General features: G+C 44.9%; 8 protein-coding genes across 8 annotated transcripts; 3 read left to right on the forward strand and 5 right to left on the reverse strand.

Annotated features, from left to right (window-relative positions):
• SERLADRAFT_440111 (uncharacterized protein) lies at positions 1-891 on the reverse strand (the record flags this gene model as incomplete). The annotated part of the gene is made up of 3 exons (XM_007320561.1): positions 1-193; positions 249-595; positions 652-891. The coding sequence occupies 3 exons, from the start codon at positions 889-891 to the stop codon at positions 1-3; spliced, it is 780 nt and encodes a 259-aa protein (XP_007320623.1).
• Positions 892-2,207: 1,316 nt separating this feature from the next.
• SERLADRAFT_394732 (uncharacterized protein) lies at positions 2,208-2,387 on the forward strand (the record flags this gene model as incomplete). The annotated part of the gene is made up of 1 exon (XM_007320562.1): positions 2,208-2,387. A coding segment is annotated over one exon (180 nt), but the record flags the coding sequence as incomplete, so codon positions are not given.
• A 1,155-nt stretch (positions 2,388-3,542) lies between these two features.
• Positions 3,543-5,461, forward strand: SERLADRAFT_409723 (uncharacterized protein; the record flags this gene model as incomplete). The annotated part of the gene is made up of 13 exons (XM_007320563.1): positions 3,543-3,643; positions 3,702-3,783; positions 3,827-3,852; positions 3,910-4,018; positions 4,085-4,102; positions 4,178-4,190; positions 4,218-4,265; positions 4,316-4,353; positions 4,494-4,505; positions 4,838-4,938; positions 5,148-5,175; positions 5,230-5,287; positions 5,334-5,461. 13 exons carry the CDS (start codon positions 3,543-3,545, stop codon positions 5,459-5,461), a joined length of 762 nt encoding a protein of 253 aa, XP_007320625.1.
• A 986-nt stretch (positions 5,462-6,447) lies between these two features.
• SERLADRAFT_472415 (uncharacterized protein) lies at positions 6,448-7,427 on the reverse strand (the record flags this gene model as incomplete). The annotated part of the gene is made up of 1 exon (XM_007320564.1): positions 6,448-7,427. One exon carries the CDS (start codon positions 7,362-7,364, stop codon positions 6,753-6,755), a length of 612 nt encoding a protein of 203 aa, XP_007320626.1.
• A 2,549-nt stretch (positions 7,428-9,976) lies between these two features.
• On the reverse strand, positions 9,977-10,332 carry SERLADRAFT_394736 (uncharacterized protein; the record flags this gene model as incomplete). Its single annotated transcript, XM_007320565.1, has 1 exon — positions 9,977-10,332. A coding segment is annotated over one exon (150 nt), but the record flags the coding sequence as incomplete, so codon positions are not given.
• A 121-nt stretch (positions 10,333-10,453) lies between these two features.
• On the forward strand, positions 10,454-10,995 carry SERLADRAFT_472416 (uncharacterized protein; the record flags this gene model as incomplete). The annotated part of the gene is made up of 2 exons (XM_007320566.1): positions 10,454-10,666; positions 10,744-10,995. A coding segment is annotated over one exon (243 nt), but the record flags the coding sequence as incomplete, so codon positions are not given.
• Positions 10,996-11,992: 997 nt separating this feature from the next.
• Positions 11,993-13,222, reverse strand: SERLADRAFT_472418 (uncharacterized protein; the record flags this gene model as incomplete). Its single annotated transcript, XM_007320567.1, has 4 exons — positions 11,993-12,073; positions 12,125-12,594; positions 12,645-12,714; positions 12,775-13,222. The coding sequence occupies one exon, from the start codon at positions 12,423-12,425 to the stop codon at positions 12,135-12,137; it is 291 nt and encodes a 96-aa protein (XP_007320629.1).
• Positions 13,223-13,641: 419 nt separating this feature from the next.
• On the reverse strand, positions 13,642-15,272 carry SERLADRAFT_409726 (uncharacterized protein; the record flags this gene model as incomplete). Its single annotated transcript, XM_007320568.1, has 10 exons — positions 13,642-13,678; positions 13,744-13,887; positions 13,945-14,005; positions 14,198-14,212; positions 14,270-14,362; positions 14,523-14,541; positions 14,677-14,842; positions 14,909-15,003; positions 15,147-15,159; positions 15,241-15,272. 10 exons carry the CDS (start codon positions 15,270-15,272, stop codon positions 13,642-13,644), a joined length of 675 nt encoding a protein of 224 aa, XP_007320630.1.
• Positions 15,273-15,418: the final 146 nt, after the last annotated feature.

Below are 15,418 nucleotides of genomic sequence, written 5' to 3' on the forward strand. Positions count from 1 at the left end.
TCAGGTTGGGCCAATATTGTCTTTGAGTGTTGGAACTCCCAATCTCCATAGGTACACCTGATCCTCCAAATGTTCCTGCTGTGTTTGGATGGACTGCATTCTGGGGCGGCGGCCTCTGAGATGGAGTATAATACGGTCATTGTTGGATATACCGTGGTCTCTGCGTCTCTGTACGCGGTACTGTTTGTTGATGCTGCGGTGGCGGGTAGTGTTGGTTCTGTTGATAACGCGGTTGATATCTTTGGTACTGGGGTGGCAGCCTCTGTTGTGGGGGTTTATCTCTCTTCCTTTCCAGATTGAGTTCTTCGTTTTGTTGTTCCCATTTCCCAGCTGCTGCCTTCCACTCTAAGTACATGGTGGGTAGGTTTTCCTGCTGCGAGATATGATCACAAAGAAATTGAGAGAGATTGCGGCAAAGGATACTGTGAATGAACGGATAACTTTCATATGCATCTGGTGGTAACCCTGCTTCCATAAGTTTGGATTTGAGTCCTCCAAAGTAGGCGTCTACCATCATCTCTCGCTGCTCGTAGCTATGAAGGGCAATTTCCGGTTTCAACTTGAGATGGGGATCCAGGAATTTGTTATCTAATTCCTTGATGAATTCCGAGATAGTCCCCCAATTTGTGGTGCAAATAGGTCTCCTAGCACTGCAGTTTTGTTGTTGAAATTTGCCTTCCATGTGTGACAGGCGTCATTGCCTTTATCGGACGAGATGCAGGATAATGCGAAGAGGATTTTAGAGGAGTCGGTTTGGAAACTTTTGGGATAAGCGAAAAAGTAGTTCGCTAATGCGTTCTTCCAGTCAATGTACGTTTCTTTTTTGCCAATGAATTCGAACGGAGGAGAGGCAAGGACAGCCTTGCTGCCTGGACTTGTTTCGTCGGTCATTCCTGCTGCTAAGTCAGGTTCAAGGTCCAAAGACTCTTGATCGGACCAGTCGTTTTCGGGTGATGGGTTCTAAGGTGGGGGAGGAAAGTCTTCCGGTCCTGCGGATTGATAGAGATCGTCCGGTTCTAGGGCTTCCGCGGCAGCTCCTAGAGATTGTGGGGGTGGTGTTTTGGGAGTGACAAGAGGGCGGGGTTCTTGATAAGGCTCCAGCTTTTTGATGAGTTAGATAACGAGTCTTAGATAACGAGTTTTTTAATCAAAGTCCGGGTCAAATACAAAGTTACTAGGGAAATCTCCTCCTTCTGCTTCCTGAGGCCTCCAGTACTCTATGCTTTCAGTAGACCCTTTGTTTTCTGACTCAGTCCCTTCGTCTGATTCTCCTCCAACTATATCCTCTAATGAACTTCCTGTTTCTTGTTCAATCCTTTCCGCGCAAGGTGCGAAAAGCTGCTCAACCGACAGAATGAGTGATGCTTCCCCTCTACGACCTTGGTAGGTGTATGAGTATTGTGAATAGATACAAGTTCGTGGGGTATGATTAACAATGGCCCAGAAGTCGCTTTGGATAACTGTAATGATGAAGCGTTCGGGATGATCAGATTGCTGATTGACGATGAATGGTGTGAGGATTTCTAAGATCCAATAATATTGCTCGACATATTCTGAAACGTATTGGATATTGTTGATTTTGGTTGTGTAATCTTCCCCGTCACGGAATTTCCTCTGAGCGGTTGCAATGAGCTGATCAAATTGTGCTAACGCAGCGACAACTTGTCGAATATGATCTTTGGTAGAGGGTGTGACAATTACGATAGAAGTACTGTGTTGAAGACCAAACCGTGGTCCAAATGCGTCAAGATCTTCAACTTCGGGGAGGTAGAGTGTTCGGCGAAGTCGTGTCAGATATTGGATAATGGAAAGGTTGTCAAGGTGATTGCTGATACAAAAGTATTGGATTGGTTGGTAATGGACAGGAGAGGCGGAGTAGGTGTCATAGTAATCTGTTGTAAAAAAATGAGGATGGGATATCATAGGTGGGTTCTTCGTGAGGCCTCTTCCTTAGAACAATGCCGCAAAGCAAGGTGTGTTTGAAGTCGTAGGGGAGGAGGCGGCTGGGTATGTCCAGGAATGAAAGAGGACGGATTCAATAAAGTTCAAGGAGATCTGGGATATGGTCCTGTGAAATAAGATGCAGGTTTCATTCCTGAACGTTGGCTACTCCCTTCAAAAGCTTAACCCTCTGAGTATTCTCGTAGCTTGGGCGTAGTAGACTCTTGAAGTAGTCGATCAACGGAATTTGTCCGTGCTGCAGGAATATGAAGATTAAAAGTTCTCTCCGTGCTTTGTCTGAGACATTGGAGTACCTCCTCGGGGCTCCGAGAATTTCTCCTACAGATGGCGGAATGATAAAAAATAGACTGGGTGAGGACAAGGGCGTCATTTATGTCGAGGATGATTTCCTCGATCAGATCAATTGGAGAAGACGAAGCAGAGGAGTCTTGATATAATTCAGTGATCCGTTCAACCGTTTCTTCCGCGTCTGGAGTACGGACTTTGGTAGGGACGGGGAGGACCGGGAGCGGCTTGTTGAGGGCTGCGAGGAAATCTCTCTGGTGTCTGTGGTCCGCGTCTGATACCCACTCTTCTGAGTGCTGTTGGGATGTAGACACGGTGAAGGTATACGACGTCGCTAACAAGTCCGGTTTGAAGGTATCTGATGATGGCAAAAACTGCAAAGAATTGGACAAGAGCGGTGATGGTAGATAAGACGTCCAGTTTGAGAGGACTGAACAACAATAGGTGTAGTGGTGTGGATAGTAAGAGGTCAATGACGATAGTAAGGAGAGGGATAGGGATGGTAGAGATGTGGAGAAGGTGATGATGAAGGTTTAGACTGGTGCAGTGGCAACGACAGTCTTTTTCAGATTGTAGGGAAACAGTTTTCCAAAGTGTGGCTCTGGAAAAGGATTTGAAGGTAGGTGAGTTCAATCTTCTGTCAGGCAACGAATACGAAGCTATATAACAAAATACAATGCCTGGTCAAGTCCTTGCTGGAAGGCGGTGAATCAGGGTATGAGCTTTGAAGAGTGTCGGTATAGGCGCAAATCCAAACTAATATTGAACTAAAGAACAATACATCGAGTATGTACTTCTTTATATAGTGAACGGCGAGGGTCAGACCGAGAAAGGGAAGAATTAAGAAAGTGGTCTGACTAACTGACTAACCAATAATAAAAGAAAGAGAAAGTGGTCCGATCTATCGTATTTACTAATCGTATGAGAAAATGTATTGGTAAGGGGTGTGCGATTGGCTGTATCAGTAAGCCCATGAGAAGGCGCTGAGTCACAACCTTCTTCGCTTATCAATATCCCTCCAAAGTATTCCCAGACATAGCACTGGATCGTTACTATGTCATTTGGATATCTTCTCGAGGGTCTACAATAGGTCTCCTTCGTTGTAAGTACAATAGAATATGAGTGTGAATAGACTGCCTCTATGCTTGTCCACACGTTGCTGTGTGTTGCTTTTCTTCACCAGTTAGGGTAAGCAAAGGCTCTCCGCAGATGATATAAACTTAGTGGAATCTGAATTGATTGTTTTTTACTCTAAATTACCACAAGTGTCAAGTCTTCAAACACCTCTGCTCATAATGTCAGATATTTATAGTGAACTGTCAGCCATTCCCCAGCTGTTACCCAGTCTTAACGACTCATTTGGTGCCTTTTACATTGGTCTTTTGCTCGCTGCTATGTGAGTGGCAATTACTACGACTTTCTTGTGCAGCGCTTATGTATGCATGCAACTGCAGCCTTTATGGCTTCACAAATTTACAACTTGCATTATATCTTCAAACTCAATGGAAACAGGATCCAGTAGTTTACAGAATAATGGTATGTTTAACTTGGCCAGTACTGCAACTTGAAGCCAACATAGACCAACCTCAAGGTTGTATTGCTTTGGTGGGTTTTTCTCGTGGTATGCTGCAACAATGCCAATGATGATGCCTTATTTTACAGGTTGCTCGATACAATTCATGTTGCTTGTATCTCGCACATGTTATACTACCACCTCATAACAAACTTCGCAAATCCTCTTGCACTCTTGGTAATAGTTTGGAGTTTCAAGGTAAATCTACCTTGTCACAAATTACCCTTTTTTACCGTCTTGATTCATTTGGTACATTTGGTACAGGCGCAGATTGTAATAACCGTTAGTCAAACTTGTTTGTATTAGATACTGTATATTCTCCTCACAACGCAAGCGTACTATAGGTGATTATCATAGCCTCTGTTCACTGGTACGTCTTCACAGAATACTTGAACAGGGCAAGCACTGAGGGATACTAGTCTATATGCCCATCGTCTCTGGATTTGTAAGTTTTTATTCGTCAAATTGATTCCTGATTACATTCGTCAATGATAGTGGGGAAGGGATGGAACCGTATCCTTTGTTTGATACAAGTATGTGCATATGTCCGGCTACTCAGTCCATCCTCACACATCATCATGATGATAGGTTGTCATCATAGCTCTTGACTTAGGTATTGCTCATAATGTATTATTTCTGCGGCGCGTTTTTGACACTGGTTCTATTTTCTTAGGACTGGGCATATGTAAGAACATCTCAAGCAATTCATATGACACATCCCAGAATAACAGTGACTCTTTGAAGTTTTATGTTATAAGACGTCAGTTCCTCGCTTCTTGGAGTATGGTTTTACCACAGTTCTTTTCCCCTTGATCACGTCTCAGCTATCTCGGCCCGCTGACTATAGATTTTTACATCCAGGATTCAGTGCCACTTATACAGTGATTTTCGGATGGTGATAGTAGGTGCCTTTAACTACAGAAATATCTGTTGTTCCTAACCGATTGTAAACATTCCACACATTTCTACCCGCCGCCTGAATTATCACTTGTGATATGCGTGCATCGTTGTGATTAGTGGGAGCCCATAGCTGTGCTTTCTGTGCTCGCCTCCAATGACTTCCTCCTTGCGACATCCATGTGCTATCTCCTGGCTTTATCACGAACTGGATTCTCAAAGTGAGTATATTATTTACTTGCTCCCTAATCTCTTCCTCATCTATTCGTTCCCTCATGCCATATTGGTATAGAACGGACACAACAATAAAAAGAATAGTCATTTATATGTACGGTTCTGGTTGTTTAACAGGGTGAACCTCATATCTTCATAGGGACATCCCCGTCATAGTGATCTCATAGTAATTAAATAATGGATTCTCACCCAACAGCCTCTGCTCCCTGGCTGTGATTATTACAGTACGTGCAACTGTATCTCAGTCTTGTTATAGTCTGTTACAACATTTTGGGCAGTGTGCAGTAATGCCAAACAATTTTATCTATATGGCAATCGACTTTTCACTCTCTAAACGTACGCATTTTCTCCCAGAAATTTATTCATACTAACATAACTGTAGTCTACGTGAACTCATTTATTGCACTTCTCAATTCTCGAAGTCATGCAGAGCGTTTTGGAGATGCCACCATATCGGCTCTAGGAGATGTTCGGCATCCAGTCAAGTACCAAGATGATGAAGAGCATTAAACCTATTTTGGGCTACAGTAAATGTATCACATCGCAAAGATGATGCTGGAAGCCCTCTAAACTTGGATTCATCCAACTCTACTCAGAAAGGCACTTTGGGGTATTGTCAAACTATAATCGCAGACAAGTACATTTACCATCTTTTCACTATTAGGTTGCTGCAGTACCTTCCAATTTCTGAAATCTATTGCTTCTCAACTCTACCAACACAAAGGTATATTCATTTTTTATCTCTCCCAAAGATGTAACTGTGAAGTGGGTTTGTTTGGGGTGCTTGATCTTGTGATGAAGTTAACGGCACAAGACTAGCAGTAAATCATATGTTGCTCTTCCGTTCAGATTTGAAAACTGCAGTAGGCTTGTTTACTGATATTAACTATCATATCAGTAATTTGGTTTGACTGAGGAGATTAAGTAGGGCACGAACAGAAGAGCAAAATATGGTGACAAAGCCAGATAACCCTGTTTGACATTTCCGAAGTCTAGAAATATTGATTGTCGGTCAGGTGATGAGCATTGCGAGTTCATCATATATTGTACATTTGAAACAGTGAGAAATTTTCTTGACACTATTACTATTTGTAAATTTCTACGTATGACTGGGATCTGCAAATACGAAGACAAAAAACTGGGTCCAGGACTGCCCGGAGAGCGATGGTTATATGATGATTCAGTCAAAAATGGCATTGTTGTGGACATGACTTGACGAATCCGGATCATGTAGTTGATGAGGAAAATGATCAGTCTGTCGGCGGCAGCAGGCCAATTTGGCTAGTCGTTGGGATAGCTTACCAAGCTACCCTAATATGGGTAGTCTTCAAGTTCGTTTGCGTTATTGTCCACGGTTCATAATAGCGGAGTCGCTGAGTCGCTATTCTTCTTGCTTTTTTTCTGATATATGACAAGCATGTTGGCGCGTGTTCCTATCATTGATATGTCAAATTTCAGTACCCTTTTGTTTTTGGATAAAATCTTGCAAGCTGGTGATCGGATAATCAGAACAATGGGATTCCGCAGAAGATATATAAACAAGAAGATGGGCTCGCTCTTGACAACTAATTCCTGTCCGTTAACCAATTTCCAAGTACTAACTCCTCCTCGCTGTCCCACTGCCTTACTTTCCCACTTCTACCTGCGCGGCCAGTCCGCAGAATCCATTGGCATCTGACATAGTATCAGGTACGTCATCAACGATGCTTTGTCCTTTGACACTTTCGAGTATCTGCTGGCACATCAAGCCCTGGTCTGCCTTGCAGTTTCATTGCTTATCTGAACGCATGGCTTGAGGATTTTACCGCTGCGCAAATAATGCAAAGAGATAGTCTTGCATTCCGACGTCCTCGGAACTACTGCTCAACCCCTCTGTCGAGCCATTGGTCTGGAATTGAGGCCCTGTGAAGCCGATTTCGTGGTTGGGTATGTTAGGTCCTTGGACATCTGTCTGCATGTGCTGTTCGAGCGACTTTGCAAAGTAATCTTCTCCAGACGTAAGGGGATCCCAGACAGGATTAGGTCCGGAATTGAAGTATTCCAAGTCCAAGTCCGCCTGTACCGGATCTGCCACGGGTTCAGGCCACTGTAGTACTGTCTGCTGCGCATGGACGCTTGGGATGGGAGTCGAAAGCGGTTCTGGATGATAGTTTTCCCAGAATGTGCTCCAGTCTGGAGGAGGAGTTATCGTGGTTGCCCCTACATTGACTGTTTCGCTGGTTATCGCTAGACTGGATGGACCAGCGACTGGGGACAACTCTGTTCCCATGTCACTACGAATAGGGTCCTCCCATTGCAAGTGGGGCATTTGCATTGACTCAGAGAGGGTAGTAGTCGTGTTGCTGGGCCCATTGACGACCATCGCTTGTGAGTCATCTGCTACGAAGATATCGGGACTTTGGGCTGGTGCCATATACCCAGTTTTTCTCTTCAATCTGATGTTTTCGCCTACCAGATCCTCGATATGATCGGCCACTGAAGAAAAAATTGTCAGTCATCTCTAGGAGACGCTTTTAGCCAACACATCCGTACCTTCAGTCCAGAGGTGAAGATCCCTAGTGGGAGGTGCGTGACCTTGGGGACGCGGAATAAGACTTTTGATCTTATCCTTTTGTTCTCTGATTAGCTGTCGCTGTTTCCGCATGCGAATGGTGTTATTCTCTCGCTCCTTCTTGCTGATGGGTCGTCCTCTACGGATGGCACCTTGTGTCGTTTCATCGATCGTCGGGGTTTCTTCAGCCGAGAAGCCTGTAGAATACACATGCCTCTCCGAGCGAATGTTTTGGATTAGTGGGCCAGATTGGATCCCACTGTCAGGCTCAGTTTGTGTTTTTTCAATGTGATAAAACACAGATGGTGCCAGCACAGTATGGGATGTTTGGCCCCCTTGTTCAATTCGTTCCTCTCCTTCTCCAGAGTACGATTCGCGCATGGTAGCTCTGTCGACTTGGGACTGTTCTTTGGATGAGCTCATGATGGGGGTGGGATGATAGTGCTGCGAGTTGATCTGGGTATTGTGTTGGGTGTAGTTCTTGTCTCTCCCCCTCGCTGATGTCCCTTTAAATCCTCCAAGCTCCCACTTGAGGCGCGAAAAACTGCCACAGCAGAGCCACGAACGTCGCTGTACATCGTTCTCAAGTAGACGTCATTGCTGCGGCGACTTGGACCTTCGGGGGCGTCATAACCTAGCTTTGACAGTGAAACAAGCATCAATATTCCTTGAAAGAACGCTGTCAAGGCCCAAAATGCTGCGCCATATCGTTAAATGGGAATCACTTCACACTTTTCACTGGACTTTGACGCCATCGCGCCCACAGAGAAGGTAGACTCATGTTTTGCTGTGTAGAAAGACTCTGAGCTGTACGAGCGGCATGTCTTGCACGATTGATTCCGCAGGGGGCTTTAGTGACGATGAGCATAGGAATGGGTGGAATGGCTTCCATTCCACCGGGAGGAAGCGCGGGTGCACTTCATGGAAGAAGTGGCGGACTTGGATAGAATGCGATGTCTTAGAGATGGCACTTTCAATTTCCAAGAATCATACTTGTGATGAACATTTTGATAATGCGAGTCTGCTGTAAGTATAGAACTAGTAGCCTGACATTAAAGTGAAGAGCGCACGAGAGATTTATAGGACGAGGTGTTGTATGAGATGGGCTAGATAAGGCACTGCTAAAAGTCGAGATGGATACCGTGAACCGACAGACGCACAAGGGGTAGCGAACGTCGCCTTCTGGGGAACAAGACAACAGCTTTCCAGTCAGAATTAGGCAGTTAACAACCAAAAAGAAGAATCAGGCGTACATTTGCGTATATCGTTGATAGCACTGATGCGGCTATGGTATTGCTCTTACTAGGCATGGCAACGCCAGCTAAAGAGTGCTCGCAGTTCCACTACCATGAGTGAGCCTGCATCTCAGGGTAACTTACTGTCAATGGAGTCCTAGCTATGCTTTTCAAGCGCGTAAGTTGTCATTTCGACAGCCTTGTAATCCAGTTGCTTTGTTTTACTTCGGCCTATTACATATTTCTTGAGCGGTACACATTGATGCACATGCTTTGCCTGACAGTTCTCACTTGATGCCTCGTTGAATATTTTGGGATTGATAGGAATGTGGACTCATCAAACATATCGGAGAACGATGTGGGGCATTTGACGCAATACGTTGGAAGTTACACGGCGAGCCGCGTTGTGATCCTGATAGTACAAGCAGCTCGGTGACTTGAAAACCTGAACATGAACAATTGAGCGTGTTGGCGACGGCAAGGTGCGAGAGTGATGTGGCTGATAGCTGGCGCAGCTGAGTAAGCGACCCTGATTTGGGTCGTCTTCAAGTTCGTTTGTGCGTTATTGTCTCAGCGGAGTCGCTGAGTCGTTTCTCTCCCTTCTTCTTGTAATTTTTCTGATATACGAAAGGCACGATGTCGCGTAGTCTTTTCATCGATCTGACATATCCTGAAAAACTTACACACCCTTTGTTTGTGGATAAAAACGTGTGAGGTGATAACCAGATAACCAGAGCAATCGGATTCCGCAAGTTCTATAAAAACAGCATCAAGATGCTCTCGTTTGATAACTACGAGTCCCTGTCCACGAATTCAGTCCTATCCACGATCACTTCCTCCAAGCCCCCCCTTTCTAACTTCTACGCAAGTTGACAGGAGCCGTCGAGACTCGAGACTGTATCTTGGGTGCGTCGTTAGTGATGCTTTCTTTCGTGATCCAAGGGTGTCAGTTAGCACATTGTGTGCTATTCCGTCTGGCAGCTCCATTCTTCATCTAAAAAGATGATTTCCTTCGTGACCTGGATGCTGCTCGAATACGAAGCGATAGTCTTGCATTCCGCTGTTTGCGGAATTACTGCTCATCCCCTCAGCTGAGCCATAGGTCTGGAGCTGAGCTCCTGTGCGTCCGACTCCGTGGTTGGCTTTGTATGTTCCGTGAACATCTGTCCGCGTGCGCTGTCCAAGTGTTTCGTTCCAGGGAGCCAAGTCTCAAAGAGATCTAATATAAACCAAATGCTCAGACTTCGTGGGCGAAGCTCTGAGAATGTATTCGCGTACCTAATATAAACCAAATGCTAGGTACAGAGTAAGTATATCACATAAAATAAGGAAGGTATAAGATCCTCACCTCAGACTTCGTGGGCGAAGCTCTGAGGTGGGGCAATCGTTGCTACGAAGGTTTTTAAACTCGAACGGAAGTATAACTAAGGGGGTAAATTGCCCCATCAAAACGCACGGGCCATCCTACCACTACACTTTCCTAGTATGGTGTCCTGCGCCATACTTTCCCTTCGTACGACGCTTGTCTTTGTCGACTCGCGTTTTCTAACAAAGTCATCATTTCGGTGATTCAGCATCACTGGATCCCAGACAAGATCAGACGCAGAACTGAAAAACTGCGAGTCCATGTTTCCTTGTGCTGAAGCAGCTACAATTGGTGGCCATTGGACTCCCATTCCTTCCATTGAAGTGCTCTGGGCTGGAACTTGGGAGGAGACCATTCCTGGGTTGTAGCTTGCCAAAAATGAGCTCCAGTCTGGGTTCGACGTCATCGTTGGCGCTCTTGTAGGAAATACATTGTCGTTCCTCGGCATAGAAACTGATGGCCCAGCATTATTTGACATGTTTAGATATCTTTCGCTAGGGACAGGCTCCCAGGGCGTGTATGGCACCTCTGGTAGGCCAGTGAAGCTGGTGCTGGCATTTCCGGTGAGCATTTTGTCTGAAATTGGAGCTGCTGCCTGAATTTTGGCCTGTTCCTTCAACCTGACGTTTTCGGCTTGCAGGTACTCAATGTATTCAGCCGCTGTCAAAAAAATAATTCATCAGTCATCTCTGCGGGGAGAGGCAAGTCGGAGCATTCGTACCTGCAGTCCAGAGTTGAAGCTCGCTACTGAAGAGTGCGCGGCCTGTACGACGTGGGATGAGCCTTTTGATCCTGTCCTTCTGGTCTTTGAGCTGTTGTCGGATTCCTCGCATACGAAGATTGTTCCTTTGTCGATCCCTCTCGCCGACGGATGGCTCCATGAGAGCTGTGCCTTCTCCTGGTCCATTGTCCACTGGCGATATTTGAACTGACGAAATAGAAGCAGATGCCCCTATGCCGGATTGAATCTGCTCGAGTGCATGGCTGGATTCGGTTCCAATGTAAGGCTCCATGTGTGTTTTCTCTTCAAGATAAACCACAGATGGTGCCAGGACAGCATGGGATATATGGCCTTCTCGCTCAACTCTGTCCTCTCCTTGTACGGAAAAGGATTCGTTTTCGCTGCTGACTCGGGTCTGCTGGTTTGGTGAGCTCATATTGTCGGGTTGATAAAGTGATGCTTTAAGCTGATGCGAGGGATTGATAGTGATGTGTTTGTTTTTTCTTATCCATCCTCGTCAATGTCCCTTTAAATATTCCAAGCTTTCACTAGAAGCACGAAGAAAACCACCGTCGCAGAGCCACCAGCCTCGTTGTACGCTGTTCTTTGGTAGACGTCCAAACTGCGCAACTGGACCTTTGAGGGCGCGATTCACTAAAATCGGCGGAGTAAAAAGCGCGAATACTCCTTGAAGACCCACCGTCAAGTCCCGACATACTGCGCCTTTGGTTGGATCAGTTCACACTTCACATTTTTCACGTTATGTCGACGCCACCGCGCCCACTCAGAAGCTTGACTCGTGTTTTGCTGTGAAGAAAGACTACGACGTACGAACGGCATACTCGTGTTTTGGGTTTCGTAGGAAAGCACTCATGACGACGAGCATAGGATTGGGTGGGTGACTTACATTCTACCACGAGAAGGCGCGGGTGCACTTCATGGGAGATTTAGTTTTCGGACTTGAGAAGGGTGTAATGCCTGACGAGGTGGAATTTGTAAAGGATACATGGCTTGTACAATGATATTCACGAATAATAGGTCCTCATGGTGATACATCAAGTAATATAGCGAGAATCTGTTGGGAGTATAAAAATGAGTGGGTTGACAATAAACACAGAGGGAAAGAAAGACTTGACATACTATATAAGAAATAGCATCGAATGGTTGTGAGGCAAAGCACAGCTAGACGTTGAGATAAATACAGACAACAAGCAGTGACAAAAGCGGCATGCTAGGGCAAAGACAATAGCTTTTTACTCAGATTAGGTGGAGAGTAACCAAGGATTGGGTGTACACTCACCAATATCGTGCTAGTGATAACACAGCCGACGGCCAGCTATTCTATTGCTCCCAGTAGATACTCCAGCGAAAAAATCACTGCAGTTCCATGCCCATGAATGTTCTATCATGCCATTGATGGAATTCTGGTGACGTCTTTGAATCGTGCACGTTGAACTGCTTTTTTTCACTGCTTTCGCCTCCAAAAGGACGTTCGTCAGTAACCGGATGCTTTCATCGTTCTCTGCCAAATAAGTTGCCGCAGCCAGCTGCTCCAGCAGTGACAGCATTTTCCCTTTCCCTGGGGCAGAAGTCATCGCCATGTTCTGTTTAGCAGCACGTCATTCTCAGCTTGAGGGCCTTGCCTTGTTTTCATGTTGTAGGCTCAATAGACAATACCTCTTTATGACCTGTGTCCACGACTGTTTCTTTCGGATTATAAAGTTCGATTCGTCGTCAGATTCAAATGTGTGTTTCTTAGCACAGTGCGTGCTGGGTTATAAGTCAGATGGGTGTGATGAGAGAAAAAAAATTGAACTTACCTTCAACATCTCTGGGTTTTTATAGGTACATTACATATTCTCCATTAGTACCCAAATGACATGTTAGATCCTTTTTTTACAAATCGCTCAGCAGAGAAATATATTCTACACAATAGCAACAAGGACGTACTGGCATGCTCTTTGAAAGTAATAGCTTTAATTAAGCCTCCATATTGTATGACTCCTGTATCTAAAAATATAAAGCGGCTACCATCCACGTCTTTACACCTTATGGTAAGGGCCATGGAGCAATCAGGAATCCAGGGTATGCGAAACATTGTGGACCAGCTGATGCGGCCATACTAGACGTATCTCCCATGACTCGTGCAACTATTGCATGTACTTGATTTTGAGTCTGTTGAATATATATCATAAATGAATCAGCTAAAGCAATATTCATGATTCCCCAGCGCACTAATCAACGTTCTGTGGCATTTTCAAGGGAGATAAAAGACATTGCACACGTCTGCTTGACCTTGTATAGTGTATAGCGATCATCGTTGTATTCTTCGGACAAGGTGCTTTTCAAGTCGTATCAAGTCTGTTGGTGGCACTGATCTTGAACATAACCAGGCTCCAAACCAGTCGACATATGTGTATATGCTATATCCCAGTGCTTGTGATTAGATAATTTGATTATATAATTATCCGAGACTTTACCGAAACTTGAGTTGAGCATAACACATATGGCCGACTGGCAAAACTTGTAGTGGCACCAGATTTTGGTTTATTTGCACCACCGAAGATTGCCACCGAATCCGACATCTTTCGGTCGGCTAAAGTCAAAAACAGAAATGTGACCGTCTTTTTCTTTTCTTGGACAGAAGAGTAGGAGTAGTACACTTGAACACAATGTTCCAACAATGTATCAATGTTGCACCATTTCATAAGCTATAAAGCTACTGAGTTGAAATATATTTTTACATTATATTCATCTACTATGAGTAACACTCATCGTCTGAGTGCTGTCCTACAGTGCATAGAAGAAAACAGATTCTCAGTATCCAAGCTGATCCAGGGAATTCTGGAGAGTACTGAAACCAGTACCAAGTTAGCCCGTGAATCTCTAGAGAGGGATGGTGCAAGAATATGTGCTTACCTGTATAACCACACAAATTCTCGACAGCCAGTGCTCTCCTGGTCATTCACACTGGTGACAGGTGTGTTGTGTAGGGAGGTTGAGGAACTTGGCCGTGAATGCCATGGTTTGCAGTTCAAGACTATATCGGCCACAGCAGAGCAGCTAGAGGGAGCATTTATGCAACAGCTGGCTACTAAAATGAGTAGTGTTGCAACAAACCTTTGGGCTATTATCAGCTCTATCATGGAGAGCCCACAAAACCGGAGAAAGGCTCGAGAACCTGCAACCCCAAGAATAGGACACCACCAACTCTTGCAGATGGAGACAACTTCATGGGAGAACTTGGCGGTGATGAGGATGAAGGAGGTGACCAGGAGACACTGAAGAAGAGGTGGAGAAGAGCGGCCACAAGGAACACTGCATTGGGAATGATTGTTAGTATACTTGCTTGCATACTCACTAGCCAACTAACCTGATCCACAGAAAACTGTTGTGTGCATTAGTATCATGCTACACAATTCAAACGAGAGGTGCAACTACTTACAGGCTATCCTTGGCTTGTTTTGCCATTCAACTGGAGTTCCGGAGAAAGTGGTTGAAGTGTTGGCCCATGCTGGATTATCCGTCAGCCTAACATCTATACATCATGCAGTTTCATCAATTTCAAAGGAGATATCTGTAAAGATAAAAAAAGAAGTGCAGTCTATGTGCTCAGCATTTGCATATGACAACTTTGATATGGACTTCAAGACGGCACAACCAACCATTGAGCACAGCTCAAGGTTTGTCAGTGCTACCTCTGCCACCGTCATCCCACTATTTGGTGTATCAGATCCAGCTGCTTTGCGTTGTTCAGCTGAATTGTGGCAGCGTGATTCCAGAAATCCTGCTGCAACATCTCCATTCAAAGAGATTAGAAGTATGCTCCAGTATCACAAAAAGGACACTTACAACAAACAATTGCATCCCAACAAACTCAGCCCCCGCTCTGAAGCATTTGCATGGCATGTCAGAAGCATCCTTGTGAATCAATGTACATCCTTTGGCCATTTTTCCAGTCTTCTTAGAGAGCCGGATATAATAGACAAAATACCAGTCCACAAAATGAATCAGATACCTTGTCGAGCAATGAATATCAAACAGTCAACTCCGGATGGGAATATAGAGGTTTTGGATAACTTACTCAGGCAAGGCGGCATTGGTGACAAAAGTGACAAGCACTTTGTACTGGAACTTGATGCTGACATGTCTGAATATGTCATCCTTGTGCATGGAGATCTATTGACAAAGGAACATATTGATTCAGTCAAAGACACAAGGAGAATTGAAGGAACACCTCAAAACCGCTTCCAATATGTGGTCTTCATGCCTGGATTATTTCACTACAAAATGGCATGTGCCGACCCTTTGTGAGAACATACCTCCTCCCAAAACCTGGCCGTGATGATGAAAATAGTCTATTTCAGAGCGTAGGGATTCTTCGACCGGATGAAACTGGGAGAATGATCAGTAAACCTGGGTTCCAACGCATGCATGATGTCATTCATCATGATCTTTCAGCTTCAATGCTTGACTGTTGGAAAGAGGAAGCTCGGAGCTGTAAATATGAGTGAACAACGTTGGAAATGTTTGCAAAATTACAACCAAGCTGGGAGGACATAGTTAAGATGTCGTACTCAATTGTAAGAAAGTA

The sequence above is a fragment of the Serpula lacrymans genome (assembly GCF_000218685.1).
Source record: "Serpula lacrymans var. lacrymans S7.9 unplaced genomic scaffold SERLAscaffold_10, whole genome shotgun sequence".
Classification (NCBI taxonomy): Eukaryota; Fungi; Basidiomycota; class Agaricomycetes; order Boletales; family Serpulaceae; genus Serpula; species Serpula lacrymans.